Source organism: Ailuropoda melanoleuca, chromosome 7, assembly GCF_002007445.2.
Source record: "Ailuropoda melanoleuca isolate Jingjing chromosome 7, ASM200744v2, whole genome shotgun sequence".
NCBI lineage: Eukaryota > Metazoa > Chordata > Mammalia > Carnivora > Ursidae > Ailuropoda > Ailuropoda melanoleuca.
This window is the reverse complement of record NC_048224.1, coordinates 72205548-72223185: the sequence shown is the minus strand read 5'-3', so window position 1 is coordinate 72223185 and position 17638 is coordinate 72205548. Positions and strand designations below refer to the sequence as shown.

The 17638-nt window shown below is 39.2% G+C and overlaps 1 protein-coding gene across 1 annotated transcript in view; it reads right to left on the bottom strand.

Annotated features, from left to right (window-relative positions):
* RXFP2 (relaxin family peptide receptor 2) overlaps positions 1 to 17638 on the bottom strand; it is a 250704-nt gene that overhangs the window by 6043 nt on the left and 227023 nt on the right. The window contains exons 10-17 of the mRNA XM_034663781.1: positions 16637 to 16708; positions 13301 to 13372; positions 11761 to 11832; positions 8382 to 8453; positions 8203 to 8274; positions 5691 to 5762; positions 2839 to 3068; positions 1800 to 2210 (exon numbers count right to left, since the gene is read on the bottom strand). Coding sequence (XP_034519672.1) covers positions 1800 to 2210; positions 2839 to 3068; positions 5691 to 5762; positions 8203 to 8274; positions 8382 to 8453; positions 11761 to 11832; positions 13301 to 13372; positions 16637 to 16708 — 1073 coding nt within the window. The remainder of the gene's footprint in view (positions 1 to 1799; positions 2211 to 2838; positions 3069 to 5690; positions 5763 to 8202; positions 8275 to 8381; positions 8454 to 11760; positions 11833 to 13300; positions 13373 to 16636; positions 16709 to 17638) is intronic.

Below are 17638 nucleotides of genomic sequence, written 5' to 3'. Positions count from 1 at the left end.
AAGAATTCATTTAAAAACTGGATGTTCTTATCCTCTTTAAAGAGAAGAAAGGGCTCGAGGACTCCTCTCGTAGGTAAGCCAAGTGTATATAGATGATGATGAGGTGTGTGTGTGTGTGTGTGTGTGTGTGTGTGTGTGTGTGTTACTGTCTCTTTGTCTGTCTGGAATACATCACAGGTGCTAAACCCATTTTAGCCTATCCCACCCCCTTTAACTGTAATATCCAGCCACACCTAACTCCTTGGCCCTTCATCTGAACCTGTTCCTTGGTTGTGGGCCCCTACATCCACTATGTCTTTTCCTGGAAGAGACTTCACTTGGCTAATGCCTCCTTATCCTTTGGGCCTAAGTATTTGGATTCATTTCTACTGGAAAGCCTTCCCGGGTGCTTGGATTTGGGGCTCCTAGAACATTGAGTACTCCTTCTTTGTGGTATTTGTGAGTCTGTGATGTAAGAATGTGTTTACTTGTCATTATCCCTCTTTCTGGTGGCAGATCTGTGAGGGCTGATCTGTTGTATCTCCAGTGTCAAAATAGTGCCTGGCCTATAGCAGGTGTTTAATAAATCCTGATGAATCACTGAATGTAATGTAGTGTGTGTGTGTGTGTGTGTGTGTGTGTCTATGAAGTGCATCTATGCTAGGAACAGCTTACAATATCTGTGAAAAAATAGCTATAGAACAGGTAATATGTGAAGAGGATTATTAAAAGGGTGCTAAGAAAGTGTATTTCTCAGAAGACGAGAAAGAAGAGATCAAGAGCTGGGACTGGTGGTTAGAGCCATTTTATGATGCGATTTAAGTGACTAATTTACATTTACCTTGGTAGTATCAGGAATTCATTGAAGGTCTTGGAGTCTTTTTGATACTCAGGTAGTAAACAGGCTAATAGGAGAGAGAGAGCCTCCAAGGCCAGAGGACTAGTAAAGGTTAATGTAGTTAACCCTTATTTATAAGCCCTTTGGGGTTGAGGTAGTGAGGTTTTAAATGAAGGTGGTTGTAGGTACAGACTGGAAGAAATAGAAGGCTGAAGCATATTTTGATGAAAAAACTATTCAATGAGAAAGAAAGGATGATAGAGCTTCTTGACCACTTAGATGAGGAAAAGAGGAAAAAGGGGAATTAAAATGATAATACTGCCTTAGTTAAAAAAACGACATGGAAATCGTCTTAATTTTAAGCAGAAGGGATACCTATTAGGCAATAACAAATGCTTTTTTCTAACCTTGAAGAGCTAAACTTCTCATTCATTTTTTTAAACAGAGAAAGGATCTTTTCTAAAAAATTAGGGGGAATTAAGAAAACTGAAAAGCAAACAGTTTTATTAAGCACGCTTACGTTGTTGACTTTAGAGCTGCATTTACCAAAGGCAATAAACCTTTCTGTTATTTCCATTCCGGTAATCTCCTGCTAGCGAGTTTCCAGAATTTTATTATTATTATTTAATTAACTCATATCTAGATTGTAAAAATAAATGATTTCAGATAACTTGGTGGGGTTGCAGGTCAAAACACTAAACTAGAATTCCTCCAGCTCAGAGTCACAATGTGAAAATCAAAGGGTCTTACAGATAAAAAATCACCCAGAGGTCCTGAAAGTATGCTTTTGTTTCCCATACTAAATCTCTATAATAAAAAGTTTAATAAAAACTATAAATACTCAGTAAGAACTTGTCATTCAAAAAAGGACACAGTCTGGAGTATAATTGTTTACTTTCTGAAATGGACAAAGACACCTTTGCTGAAATTTCTGGTATTTATCAGAATTATGTTGGTCCAGAAAAAGAAAAATATAATTTACCTAGGAAAATTCCAAGAGAATACCCTTTGCTTCCAATATCTTCTGTTTGGTCATAATAAAGTGGGAAACATACGCCATTTTTTCCATAAAAGTTTCCAAAATAATCTTCATTCCAAAATGGAATCACAGCTATTAAAAATCCCACAATCCAGATGCAAATGAGGATGACCGAGGTCTGCCATTTTCCAGGACGAATGTTACTGAAGGGAAAGACAATGACCAGGAACTTCTCCAAAGTCAAGTACGTCAGCAGCAGGACGGAGACTTCGGTAGACAGCATGGCCAGGAACCCCATGAAGCGGCACTGTAAGCTCTCCATCCACAGCAATGCATACTTCTGATATTGTCCACGGTATTTTATATCAAAAAAGCCAATGAAGAACAAATAAACACCCATCAGGCAGTCTGCACCTGTTAAAGAATCAATATGGTGTCTGTTGGTAGTTCCCAGCATCTCTGTTTTGGTTTTCTAATTAGGTCTTCCTCCTCCATCCTGTATTAAATGAACTAATATAAACACCGACAAGAGTCTCTAAAGCACAACGGACTTCACGAAAGGTGTCCTAATTCTAAAGTAGCACACTGGGTCTTTGTTTTATAATTTAAAAATAATGGTGGTGTGTGTTTTGCGGGGGGGAATCTGTGTGGGAAAGCTAGTTTTTGAACAGCAAACAAATATTACATGCATATTTAATAAAGAGAATTATTTTCTGGGCTTGAGGAGCATGGGTGCTGTTGTAATTGAAGGTTAAACAGAGCTTAGTTTATACCCCACAACCTGTCCTCCATAATCTGTCCATTGATTCATTGGCTCCCTGTTACCCCATTTCCAAGATATAACCCCACACAGTGGGTGCTGGGTCACTGCAAACTCATGCAATCTAAAACAGAGAGCCAAAGAGGACAGTACATCATACTTAGAAAAAAAGCTGCCCAGCTCATATAATTTATATTAAGTGCTATTGTTGAAGGCCAATATGTATCTAGCACACAGGTCCCAGAAGACATCCTAAGTCCATTTGTTAGGAAACATACTTACAACAAAGGATTTTGATGGACGTAGCGTGAGTCGTATTTTCAGCTTTAATGAAAGATCTCATGCCAATGACAAAAAGATTTCCAAAGCAGGTTATGAAAGCTATAACCCAGACAAATATTCTGAGGATATTGTTAGCCAAGAGGTCCTCAAATGAAGAAATGCCGTCAGTCAAGGGCATACATATGCGGACATGGGGAGCATAGGAGCAGTATCGAAAGTTTGTGAAATAACTAAATTCAAAGGGAAAAAAAGAGTCACTTTACAGCAATGACAGAGAAACGACAGTTGCCATCCCATATCAGAGCTGCCGCCCTGTCAGGTACGCAACTTCTCTAGGTCTGTTTATTTTTGTTTAGTAGTGATTATGCAATTATAGAATTCTTCATTAAATATTATGTAACTCTAGGCAGTGTGCCTCTTGGGAAGACGAAGGACCTGAAGGACCTAGAAATTCCGTGCCTTGACTGAGATGAGTCGGGGGGGACAGGAGAATGTGAAATCCCTAGGACTCCATTTTTCCTCATCACAATGGATTATTCTCTAGGGTATTATAAAAAGTAAATTGTCCCTTTTACACTGATCTACAGCAAACATTCAGGGGCTTGTGTTTGGGATGTAAAGGACCTACGGTAGCTCACTGGAAACATCTCTGTCTTGTACTTCGTTTTAAGTATACTCACTTAACCAGCCTCCTTTTCCCTGACACTGGCAGAAAGGGAGGGTCTTGGAGACTAGGGAAACCCTGTCTCACAGGAACTAGGAGAAGAAGCAGATTTCTTACCACGGCCTAAAAGGGCTTAAACAATTTCTAGAGGCAAGTATAGGTGTGTTTGTGATCAATGTATTTTTGACCTAGGTGTGTGGAAGCTTGACATGTTTGAATTGGGAGGTCATTTGGCTTATCGCCATTCCCCAAACCTGTGTATTTAGGCTTTCCCACTCCCATAAAACGTATTCCATTTTTGCTTTCTTGTACCACCTCTTTTAGGTCATTTCTCTTTGTCTAATCCTTTTTTGCCATCTCCCCATTCAGGTTTAAGACTAGCAAGTTAAACCAAGCTTTACTTTGCTGTGGCCTCAAGGCCCCTGTGATTGATTGACTGCCTACATCCACCTTACCCTCCCTTCATTGCTCATTCCACTCGGCATATTGGCCTTCTTCCAATTCGCAAAGGAGCCAGGCTCACCCCTGTTCTCACTGCAGTGCTTTTGCTCTTACCTCCGCCTGGAAGATTCCTCCCCTAGATATTGCCAGACCTGGTCCCTCCCTCCATTCAGGTCTGCTCAGACATCACTTCTCTCTTCTATGTGAACCATCTATAGCCTCTTTCTGTCCCTTCATCTTGCTATACCTTTCTTCACAGTGTTTATTCACAATTTATTTGTTCATTTTCTGTTACCCAAAGCTAAATGGAAGCTCCACGGGGCAGACACTTCTGTCTCCTGTTTGTCCTGTGTTCTCAGATCTAGAACAGTACCTGACACACGGGAAGTACTCAACAAACACTTCCTAGATGAGCAAGTGAATGATGGGTAATTTAGTGCTGGACTTGTCAGGTCAAGAAATATGGGGCAATCCCTGCCTTCAAGTAGCTGACAGTCTAGCTTCCTGAAATCATCTGTCTAATTAAAGAAACTTGATGTGTAATTCCCTTTTTATCTTCTCCTTGTCTGGAGTCCTTGGCACACATTTAACTTGACCTCTTAGTTCCTTTAAGATTCCCTTATGTCCACTGTCTTCAGATAGACCCAGCTAGGGTCTCTTGGTCATTCAACCTCACCTCCTCTGTGACCATGGCACAGGTTGGCAGGTGGAAGGGCAGGGGGTTATGAGGTGGAAGTGTTTAAATGAATGGTGGACAAGGAAGGTGAATAACTAGGTCACTTAGTAGGGAAGGAACTAACTTAACACATTTTCTGTTCATTGTTAGGTCTTTCTTGGCCTCAATGCAAGGTTCATATTTTAAGTGCCAGCTTCCCCATCAAGCTCTAAAAAGGTTGAATTTCTCTATTCTAAAAGGACCTCACATTCTATCCGCAACAAGGAAATGATAGCCTCATTAAATAAGTATCTACTGGTGCCACAGAAAGAGAAATTATGAAAACCATGTGGATATGCATCAAGTACTTGTCTTTTAGTAATCACACCCACTGCAGAGACATAAACAAAATGTTCTCCCAAAGGAGCACCTTCACACCAACCATTTCATCCACTTGCTGCACCCAACTTGTAATCTTACACCGAATCCTCCCTATTGTTGTGGATAACAAGGGTTAATTTTTGAAATCATGAACACATAGATTACACAGTTGATAAAGAAATGAATCATGTCATAAACACATATATTAACACAACTTACACAGTGCACTTTAGCCAAATATATTAAAGTGACATCAAAAACTACTATAAAGATTAATTACCTCCATTTTGTAGTGCACTTAGTAACAGTAACAACACCTGGAATTTATATAGCATCTTGCTTCCTAAGGGCCCAAATCTTAGAGCAGCCGACTGCTCATTCATGTGAGGTGAATTAATGTTTCCAGGTCTCCTGAGTACCATTTAGCCAGGGACTTCATCTTGTGTAATGTGTGGCATTCTGGTACCCTGATCTCTTATTGGGCCTCAATTGGATAAACAGCGTGTTTCCAGGGAGAAGTGTCATTCATGTCGGCACATCATAATATTGAACTCTATTTGACAGGGACCAAAGGTGACAAAATTAAAAAGTTCTCAATAAAAAGACTTTTCTTGCATAAAAACACATTGCAGTGATACATTAGACAGTTTATACTAGAACATCGGCAATATTTCGCCATGCTTACTTCTCCATTCTTTCATACATACATACATGTGAGAAAGATTCATCATGGGTTGAAACATCCGTGTGTTTATATTTGGAATCTCTATCCTTTCCAGGTCTCTGGAAAATATGCACAATAGGTTTTATGTTTTCAGGGCTTTATTTTTTAATAATTGCATTTTTTGTCATATCCTAGATACCACGCTTCAAAGTCTTGTTACCAGTTCAAATTAGGATGAAAATTTTACAGTAAACTATCTTAGAAGATTGCCATTTCTATTTATGACTTCTGTGAGTTGGAGCTGATTTTGTCACTTCATATGCAGAATTACATTCTAATAGAACATTCTCACGCATTTCTTTGATTTAAAAATGGTAGTGGTGATTTGTGTGATCATGAAATTGGCTGCCTAGTTTGATTTTATAGACCACGCCATGTGAGTTTTGGAGGGTTTCAGACAAGAACTGATATTTCCAACCTGAGAACATCACTGAAGTAGGTTTTGTGAGAACCTGGATTCAAATACAGTCATTTTTCCCAGGTCTATGCATCTTTGGTGTAGAAAACTCTGGAAGCAGTAAGCAAGGCTCCAATTCAGGACAAGTGTTCCTAAGACAGTAGTGGGAAGCATAATGCCTTTCCTTCCTCCAGACCCCATGAGATGTCCTCAGAGGGCTCCAGTGGGAACCCCTATATTCCTTGTTTATCCAGAAGCTTCTTCAAATACAGATTCTTTTAAGACTCTTTAGGATGGCATGAATTAAGGGAGACTGCCATGTTCTCAAAACAGATGGAGAGAGGAAAATCTAAAAGGACAGGAACCTTTTACTTTTAAGGTTTATTTTGAAAGATGTTTGATTCTCACTCTTTCTTTTTGACTGATCTGAATAAGGATGTCTTTGACATGGTTCTGAGTTTTTCTTTATCCATTGAGTCCTTCACAGAACTGCCTTGATCTTTGGCAGTCAGAAATGAAACCTAGCGGAGCAATTATACTCCAGAATGGTCCCAGGACCTCTGCTGCAGGAAACTCTTGAGTCCTTTTTAAAGGATTTGTTTCCCTCTTCTTTCTTTTGGTCTCTGGCTTTCTTCTGGACTTATCACAGTTTTAGCTCTACATGGATTGTGTGATTATTTGATTAATAGCTGATAGTTTCCAAAAGGGCAGAGCTCACTGTATCTTGGGTGCCTAAGACAGTGCAATGGATAAATGGGTAGCCAGCAAATGTTTGTAAAATAAATGTGTAAATGAATCTTAAAAAAAAGAAATGAGACAATAAAGAAAAGAAATAAAGAAAAGTATTAGGTAAATACTTTCTAGTTTCTAATTTGACTTTTAGAAAGGCATGATGTGGTAGTATGATATTTTGGCTTTTAGAATTCAGTGTGTATGGGGCGCCTGGGTGGCACAGCGGTTAAGCATCTGCCTTCGGCTCAGGGCGTGATCCCGGCGTTATGGGATTGAGCCCCATCAGGCTCCTCTGCTATGAGCCTGCTTCTTCCTCTCTCACTCCCCCTGCTTGTGTTCCCTCTCTCGCTGGCTGTCTCTATCTCTGTCAAATAAATAAATAAAATCTTTAAAAAAAAAAAAGAATTCAGTGTGTAGTAAATGAAAAATCATTTTGTTCATATCCTAAGGTCTATTCTTATATGAAAATACAATAATATAACATATATATGGCATATATATAAATCATATATATAATATATATCTTTGGTTTTTTATATTCTCAGTTCTTAAGAACAGGAGCCAACTCTTTTTCATCAGTTGGTGCTCACTAATATCTGTTGAAAAGGTGAAAGAGAACCTAAATCTGGAATCAATTTCCAAAGACAACTATTTAGCAAGAGGAAAAAGTGATATTAAGGATTAGTCTTTGGAATTAAATGAACAAAATCTTTAGGCTGAGATCACATAATGTGTATGCCCTCTGCGTAAAAACAAACAACAAACTTGAACCAACAATGGCTATTCCTGGGAAAGGAATGAGGAAGTTCAAAGAAAAACTGTCAGAGTTCTTGACACGATTTAAACCTAATACATTTGAAATTTTAAAATAGCAAACAACATTAAGTGCCTGAATGTTCATATTGGTGTGATAATTTTATTCTTTACTGGTAGAAATATAAAAAGCATGCACCGTAGACCAATATCAAGTAGACTGTTGCGGCGAAAGAGAAAGGAAAAAGGAAGCAAGTCTTACATAAGCTGGGATTTGTTGCTGTGGTGGTTATTGTTTTGTTTTTGTTTTTATACCAACTGTTTAGTAACCAAACTACTGAAAATTCAATTCTTTGGGAAGACTGCAGGATGAGATTTTTCCATGTGAATCCGGTATACGTAGCTTCAGACACAGAAATGTTCTTCACAACATATTGGATGGCTTTGTTGTCATTCAGAACATAGTCGCTGGTAACAATGATATTCACAACTGTCTGATGATACATGCTCAAATAAAAAGCCCTCTCTATATAAATTACCCATTTAAAAACAAATGTGGTTCCAAGTAAAGTATATCCACTAAAATGATAATCAACATACTGTTATATTTCACTTACAGAGACTGAAGTTGTTTAAGACTTTCAAACTGGTTCTTGTGGAGATACAAAAGAGGATTGGACGACAGATTCCTTTTGTACCATTAGAAAGAGGGAGGAAAGAAGCATCAGGATGTTATTATTTTGGAAGCTCAAGATGTTGCCATTTAAATCTGCTGATGGTGGGAAGAAGAACTTACAGTTTTTGTAGAAGCTTCAGGTCTTTAAAAATGTGGGGTGGTAGCTCCATTATCATATTGCTAGACAGGTCCCTGTTGATGACAGTGAAAACCCAACACAATTACATCGGAAATAAATGACATGGTTATTATTCCTCACAATTATCATCATCCCATTTGACGTAACAGAAAATATGATCCAATTTAACCAACCTGATAACTTGTTACAAAACAAGGCTGTGTGAGTCAGCCAAATGGATATGTTTTCCATCACTTTCAGACGTGTGACATTTTGCTCATCCAGTTCCTGTCTGGAATTTCCTCTGAGTGTCTCTCCAACACATTCCCAACCTGGCTTCAATGTCTACTTTGATTAATTTCCTCTGTTTCAGGTACTCTCTGTACACTTCGACCATTCATTATTTCTGTGATTCTTATTTGGTTCAAGTATGTGATATCTTGTTTATCCAACTGTATGACAAGCTTTCTGAAGCCAAGACCTATGTCTTCTACTTACTCTGCATTTCTGCTAAGACAGTAGTGGCCACGTATTATCTGCCCAGATAATCTTGAATTGACAAGTTCACACATTTTAAATCTATTTTGATATGGTACTATTTTTTTATAAAGAAATTGAAAATTTAGAATGAAATATAATAGGACTGCCCAATCCATGAAGAATCATAGGGAAGTGCTTCTACAGAATGTAGAAAAGGATTTGCTCATATCAGAAGGAATCAGGACTCTTCAAGAGTCCAAAATATCCTTCTGAAGGGAAGATGTTCAAAAGCGAAACAGACATGCGATTACTTAAGACTCAAACAAAAGATCTCATCTATTTGTGATGCTTTGGAGCCGCTGATGGATATGTGGGAGTTACAAATAACTAAGACTTAGGTCTTTCTCTAAAGAAGTTCACAATTAGAATAAACAACGAGATTATAAAACAGGGAAGGAATGAAGCAAGTGCTATTATAGAAGTACTGATAAAAAAAAAACAGGAAGGAGTTGGAAATCAGGAACTGTTTGAACAAAGCTTTATGATTTTCATAGGTAGTTAAAAGAAGAACAGCTTTTCAGGTGAGAGTTAAGCAGGATCAGTGAAACACAAACTTGAAATTCAGTGACATCTTCTGGTGTTGGCAAATGGTCCCGTGTGAGTGGAGGATGGAAAGTAAAGGGAGATGTAGAGGAAGTGAGCCTGGAAATGAGCATGGAGACAAACTGGAAAGGCTGTGACTACATTCCAAGGCAGAACCTCCCAGAGCATAGTCCAGGCATTAGAACCGAAGAGGATGCTTATAAAAAGAGCATGTTCCTGGTGCCTACTCCAGAACTATCACTTTAGAATCTCTGGGAGGGAGCCTGGTAATATGCATTTTAATCCAGTATCCCTTGTGATTCTTCTGAGCATTAACATTGAAAGTTGGCAACGAGGAGTGAGAATATGAAGCAGGACAGGGGCATACTATGCTCTGGTTGGTTCATGGGATGATAGTTCTGTCAGAATCATGAAAATTTGGAGAGTCAAATGATGGAGGCCAGGCTGGCGGCTTTGACCCTGGACCAAATGAAAGCTGATGAGGGCTTAAGACGGTCACGGGCAGGTCTCACCATCTGGTAGGACATGAAGTGTAAAGAGGGTTGGAGGGAAAGGAAGAGGCTTCCAGCCCAGCTGCCAGGAAGAATGCCGATACCACCGTGATGGTAAGTTCAGGAAAAGAAGCTGGCAAGAGGGTAAAGGTCATCTATAAATTAATTGTAACAGATTACTTTTGAGGTGCTATCATGATATCCAAGTGTAGATGTCCTGCCAGCTGGGAATTCTGATCTGGGGCTGCAGGTGAGAAGAGGAACTGCAGGTACGCATGAGTCAGAGAGAGCATGACAACAGAGCAAGATGACGGTGTTTTGTGCAGTTAGAAAACAGCCTGCTCAGTGCTATGTTGAAAAACAAAGTACAGCCTTTTGGAAGAAAGGACTTTAGTGGCCTCACCTAAATGTGCTTATTCCTCTCCAGCAGGGTTTGCTGTCATGAAGGCATGGTAAAATTATCGAACATTTTTGTAAATTCAGGAAGTAAAAGTGTCTTGTTCAAGTTAATTCTATAAACTTCTGAATTTCTTTTCACTTACCGATGAGCAGTGGATTGGAATAGATTATTGGTGATGTTTTAAAAAAACAAGCGAATATCTCCTAATCAGGCTCTTTTTTGGGGGGGTGGGAACGTGTGTGGCTCTGCTGAAGTGTAGGATAAAAAAAGGATTAGAATATTTTTCAAAATGTGGACTCTGTACCGCTGTTTCCTTAAGTTTGTACCTAAGATATGCTCCTGCGTGTCCTGGGCTGCTGGCATGTTCTACCCTATAACCCCAGTCCCCATCAACCCTCTGAAGTCTCATCAGGAATGCCCTCGTGAAGAATGAGTGAGCAATTCTGAGGGAGCTGCCTTTCACTTTTTGCCATAAAATGACAATATTTTTAGTTCTAATGCCGTGTCTTGCACATACCAGGCACTTAGTAAATATAGGTGGGTTTAATTGTGAAATTTATAAATTCATTTGAATTATCTTGATTATTCATGAATTGGTTTTCAAGTTACTCTTACTGAGTTATTTTCCCAATACTTCCTGGATTTTGAAGCTAGGTATAAAGAATGGGGGAGAGGTTAATTAAGACATTAATTTCCATTTTTAGTCTTCAGATCAGGAGGAGGAGTTCTGTACCCAAGTCACCCCCTTTGTCACGTAACACACTTAGTTTCAACTTCCAGTGATACACAATTGTGGGGGTAGCAATGGATTAATAGCAAGACAGATACTTTTAAAAGTTTTAGTTCCACAAAATGTGTATTTGAACAGAAAAAGTTGCATGAGCTCTCAAAATATTTTTCAATAAATCCAATCATTCTAGACATTTGTGTTTGCTTCATCTGCTCTGGAACTCATAATTTCTCAAGGGATAATAAGCATCTTTGTTCCTTTGTTCAGTCATGATTAATATGATTTCAGTCAGTCATTCATTTAGCAACCATTAATTGAGAATTAACTATACTCCAGCCATTAGAGATAATGATCCTTGAGTTTAAGGAGCTCTGGAAAACTCATTTGCTCCAACACACACACACACACACACACACACACACACACACACACACACACGAAATCACCCAAAGAAAATAAGGAGAGAAATTAGAGTAGGCTAAATCCGTATTAAGCCCACTGCTTGATTTTAACTTGCTTTTGACTTTAGGATAATGTTGGTTTTCTTAATTGATTTTGAACATCCAGGAGTCTGCCAGGATTAGATTGCCACTAGTGAAAAAGCAGCCTCCCTAGTCACTTAAATTTATAATCTTGGAAGAAGCAATCCTATTTTCCTAGTAGACAATGCTACTTACAGTTCTCCTAAATTTTTTAATGAAGAAAATGTCTTCTCTGGAACAAAATCAATTTGATTTCTAGGCAGAAACCTGTAAGACATGGTGAGAGTCAGCACTGTTGGTTTGTGTCTGCTGTAAGAACCAGTTCTCATTGGGAGATGCCGCTGATCCGGGGGTAATTCCATAAGGCCTCCTTTGAAATCTCAAAGGAAGGTTCTGGTGTGGAACATAAGACACGAATTTCTCACCAAGGATATATCCAAGTGTTCTCTCTAGGAAATGCTGCCATAGGTAATTTGAGGTGCTCAGTGTGGTCTATGAAGCTGCATTTTGTTTGGATTCTGATTATTTCAGAAAGTATTCATTTCCCAATATACACACACGGATGTCAAATTTGGATGCTGTTGATTAATTACAGTAGGCTTTGAGAGGATCCCTGTGTAAGGCACATTCCTTAGGAAAAGGCCAGAAAGAACAAAGCTTAAACCAACCCCATAGCGGTTTCTGGGGCCACACATGGATTTGAAATTGGGTGGTGGTGGGGAGGACAGTGGTTTTACATTTCCTTTGTCTAGAAATGGAATTCTCCAAGACATTCGGTAGAAAGAGGAGGTCTGCGGCTGCCTTACAGAGGTGTTCACAAATGTGATCATGAGAGTGACGGGGATTGAAAAGCTAGGTGGGGCTATAAAATAGAAGGTGTCAGTGGAACTTGTTCAGTTTACCAGTGTTCTCTCTCATTATCTATGAGAAAAGGAATAAACTCTTTGCATCTCCTCAGTGGGATAGCCCCTCTTTTCTCATTAAATACGCTAGTCTGCAATCTGATTGATGAATACATAGCCTGGCAACAACCTTATTTCTTACTTTGTTGAAAAACAGTGGTTAGACTACTACAAATGCATATACTTCAATTTTTCTTTTCCAACCACATGTGCAACCATCAAACATCACTAACTGCTTACTACATGTGGACAATTATGGATAAAACGAAAGCAAAATTCTTGTGTTTTTACCAGTGCAAATGTGCCATAGCCGATCCACGTGCGTACCTCCCCCCGCCCCACACCCTTAAAAAAACATAATCAGCGATCGGAATCACCAATCAGAATCTTTGGCAAATCAGAATGCATTGGATATTCTTCCCTTCAGAATAAAATTATTATTTTTGTTTCTTTAAAGAGAAAGAAGAGGCATCAAGGGATAGCTGTTCGCTGGAAGTAATAGCTAATTGTTGTATAGCTAAACGTTTTCACACACATTATCTCATTTTCTTGGTGATCACAGGGTTAGACGCCAGCTCAGCTGAGAGGATGCATGGAAATAATGATTGCCCTCAGCAAGAAGGAGAGCAGCTGGAGACCTAAATGCTGGGCAGCTAAATTGAAGGCTGGGCCCCACCATCAAAATCGATAAATCTGTGTGTGCATTTTCTAGGACTGCAGTTTCAGACCAAGGCTGTAAACAAAACACTACTTTAAAATTCCTTGTCAGTGTTTTCTTTGACTCCAAATCTATTGGGTTTCCCCTCCTTTACTGATTTCCATTGTATACTTACAGCACTGTGAGTGAATTGCATGACAGAAAGGTGGAATTCGTAAGATATTTTATCCCGTTGCCTTCCAAATCCCTAAAAGGCATGGAGGAGAAATATTTTTAATGTTTTTGCACAAATCATACGTCTACAGGCACTTTTTGTTGATATAATGGTTCTGAACTTTATTTTTTTTACCTCATTCCAATTTTTATGCTTTCTCCCTATCATAGGGATAATAATATAATTAATATTATGCTCTTTTCCCCTTCCAATTAATGTTCGAACTTAATAAAATTGAGGGAAAGGGCAGCCCAACATTTTGTGAGTGTCTCTCTGTGCTAGATACCATGCTATTAATTACAATTACATTGCCACCATAATAGCGGTAACTACCATTTATTAGACTTTTATGGTGTCAGGTACTGTTCTGAGTGCATAACAGCACTCCTGCAAAGTTGATATTATTTCTTCCCCCTCCCCCTGCATTTTACATATGAGGAATGTGAGGCTCTTGGGAATTCACTTAATTTCTGGTCACACAGCTGGTAAATGGTAGAATTGACCTTCTAACCCAGATCTGTCTGTATCTAAAGCCTAGACTCTAAACCATGTCATCACAGATCCTTATATTCTCACATTCCCCTGACATCACATAGATACTTTCATCTCTATTTTGCCAAAGGAGAAACTCAGGCAAATTTATCTTCCAGATACTGAACACTGGAGTCAGGATATGTATCCAGCTGCATGATGGAAAGCGACTGCTCTCTTTTATTTTGTTTTTTGTTTTATGTTTGTTTGCTTTTGGTGCTGAAACCCAGAAATGAAATGACCACTCTTCCTACCTTGCCTCTGAGATGTTGCTGCTGAGTTAGTCCTGCTCCAGTGTGTCTGGGACAGCCCTCGGTGTCACCTGGGACCTTCTTAGAAATGCAGACTCTAGGGCTCTACCCCAGTCCTACTCTAGAACTGAGGTCTTTTTTTTTTTTTAATTCCAGTATAGTTAACATACAGTATTATATTATTTCAGGTATGTGATATAGTGATTCAACACTTCCATACAACACCAGGTGCTCATCACAAGTGCCCTCCTCAATCGCCATCTTCTATTTCCCCCATCCCCCAGACCCAGCTCCCCTCTGGTAACCATCGGTTTGTTCTCAATAGTTAAGTGCCTGTTTCTTGGCTTGTCTCTCTCTCTCTCTCTCTCTCTCTTTCCTTTGCTCATTTGTTTTGTTTCTTAAATTCTACCTATGAGTGAGATCATATGATATTTTTCCTTCTCTGACTGATTTATTTCACTTAGCATGATACTCTAGTTCCATCCATATCGCTGCAAATGGACTGAGGTCTTAACTGGTCCTCATGATGTTTGTGACGTGTGCTGACACTGGAGAAGCACTGGCAGAATTATGACATCCTGCTGGGAATCCCTTATGACAGTCGCATCCCACATGATCAGGGAACCCCTCTCGGGAGCACTCTGACATTACCACTTCTAGCAGCACCAAGGAAAGAGACAGAAGCGACTTTCCCGCCAAGTCTCCTAACTTATTTTTATAGTCTGCATCCTATAATCTTCCCCATATATAACAATTGCTATTTTGCTGCTTCTGAACATTTCTCACGTTAACGCTAAGATCACCAATCCTTTTGTCATTCCCTTTTAAGTTTTATTTTATAGCCATCCAGGTGGTCTTGTAGGAACTTGGTATTTTTTTCAGCCTTAAAATACTGTGATTAAAATAATGAACACTATGCTCTCTTAAAAGTCCAAATATTGCTAAATGGAATGGGAATAAATATTTTTACATTTCACAAGTATAACAGTGAGGTGTCAAGAGCATAGCCCTACTGATGGCAAGTGAGGGTGGAGAAGCCTGGCCAGGGCACAGTTTTTTCTGCCTTTTCGGGGTTTTTTGGGTCTGACCTCTCAGTTCTCTGTCCTCTTGGTTTGAAGGCCTGTTTCCATGTACAATCAGACAATCTTACTAATGATATATTTTCACTGGTGTCTACATTTTCCCCTAGTGTTTGAGGGAGCCTCGAGTGACCCTGAGTATCCCAGAACCCAGGGTTTTGATGCTGGTTCCCGATCTCCTCTTGGTTGCTGATGTCCATTTTTGGGGACAGGCTTGGGCCCTGATCTTTTTCTGCTACCTTCACCCTTTCCTGTTTGCTTCTCCTTGTGCAGATGTGCTCATGTGTTTTCTCTAAGTTGTTTTTTGTCACTTATTCTTAACAAGTTTTATTCTCATGCCTTTCAGACTATTATTTCCCTTTCAGCAGTGGCACATTTACATGAGACCTCTATTGCCTTAAAAGTTTTTTGATAACAGTATATAAATAATAAATAGATGATAGATAGATAGATAGATGATAGATAGATAGATAGATGTCAGTAAATAAACACAAGGGCCCCTAATAGTTGTAACAAGTAATTGTAAAGCTAGCTCAGAAAGGATCAAAAGCTGAAGTACTACAGTTTTATCATCTTATGAGTATCGAGTCCCCTGATTTGACAATAAGAAGAGTTCTGGAGGGCAGTACAATCAGCATTTCACAGGGCAAGAGATCACTGCACGTGGCAATACTGCCTGTCTCAGGAGACCACGAAGATGAAGGTGGCAGGAAATGGGGAGTGGTGGTAGGGAAGCCATGAAGTAGATTGATTAAATGTTTTAAGCCAGTATTGGTTCAAAGCTAAGGAGTGGAAATGGTTTAGCACATTCATCTCACAAAGTTGTGTTGAGCAGGTATTATGTGCTGGTCACCGTACAGACGCTGGGAAGTAAATCCCAAGGAGCGTTTCTGCCCTCATAGATTTTATAGAATGGTAGGGGACAGACAAGTAAACCAAGTGACCAGGTGGCATGGTGCACGTCTGCCCAAAGTGTAAAGGGGGCAGAGGGGCAGGCAATGAAATTGGCTGGTATGTCAGGGATGGCTTCCTGGAGGTGATGTTTAAACTGACTTTTGAAGGAAATGTTGGAGTTAACCAAAAGAATAAAGGAGAAAGACTTTTCAAATTGAAGGAATAATGCGTGCCCGCGGAATTGATTATAGCAGTTTGGTGCATCAGGAAGGAAGGGACGTGAGGAGGAGGAGTGGGGTAGTAGACTAGGTGGAGGAAAGGATAGAAAATGGGGAAACTTGGGTGCTCAAGGGACAAGTCTCAATTTGACCTGCACACCCACAGGAATTCTCAAAAGATTTTTAAACCAGGAAATAACATAATCCGATTTGGGTTTTGGAAAGAAGATCACCAATGGGCTTTTTATGTAATCATGAATTAACTTCCGGTCTAGTTTCCTTAATCTGGGTGAAGACCAATTTAGCTCCTAAATGCATACTCACATCCAGTTGAGCTGAGGCATTTGGGCACACATCTGTGTGGGAAGGGCTTCTAAGTAGTTATTAACCATAGACCTTTACACAAAGAAGATGTTAATTAGAAACAAAATGATATGCCACTTTAAGAACAGCATTTTTATACTCTTTCCACAATTTGCAAACTTGCATGCTAAAATCAATGCATCCGGATAAAGAATACAGACATAACTACCTCTTTAAAATGGTCTCTAGATACTTGTACAGCATGGAAAAGGAAGCAGGTGTCAAAGAAACTATGAACACAAAAGTATGATATATAACCTGGGAATAAACATTGTACAGTTTAATTTTATGAGATGAAACAAAAGTATATATTGAGTAATAATTTTGAAGTTCATGGTGATTTTCCTTGTAAATTTCAAATTTTGCAATCATTTCTGGCGTCCCACATCCAGAATTTTTTCTTAAGGGGAACATTAGTCATTTACAGTATTAAAGGGCCACATCACAAACTATATTAAATCTAAGAAATGATAGCAGGGGGGCACTGGGGGAAAGAAAACAACCCATCAGCATGTTAAGCTGCACTATTAATTTATGATATTGTGGTCCCTTTTGACAAATGGAAAAATAATGATGCTATACAATCAACTATAAAGGAACATAATAATCCCCTGCTGATAAATTATTCCAGTGTATTAATGAACAGTGAGAATGTAATTATGAGAACAGCTCTGTCGGTGGGACAAAGATTTTGGAATTTTTAGTGACTCTCGCTGGGCAAAAGCACATTTCCCTCTGTTAAAAATGTAGTCGGAGCCGAACTCCAGGGAGATTCTGATAGATTTATGTGTAGTTAGGAGATAAAAATGAATACTATCTTTGGTGAATCACTGCAAGTCAAACATGCCTTAGGATTAAAGGAAATTAAAGGAGTTCAAAAAGCAATCAACCAGGAGTCTTAAAATATACCATGAGCCATGGCCAGGAAATCACAGTAACGGTGGCTGGACATACAGGAAAAGT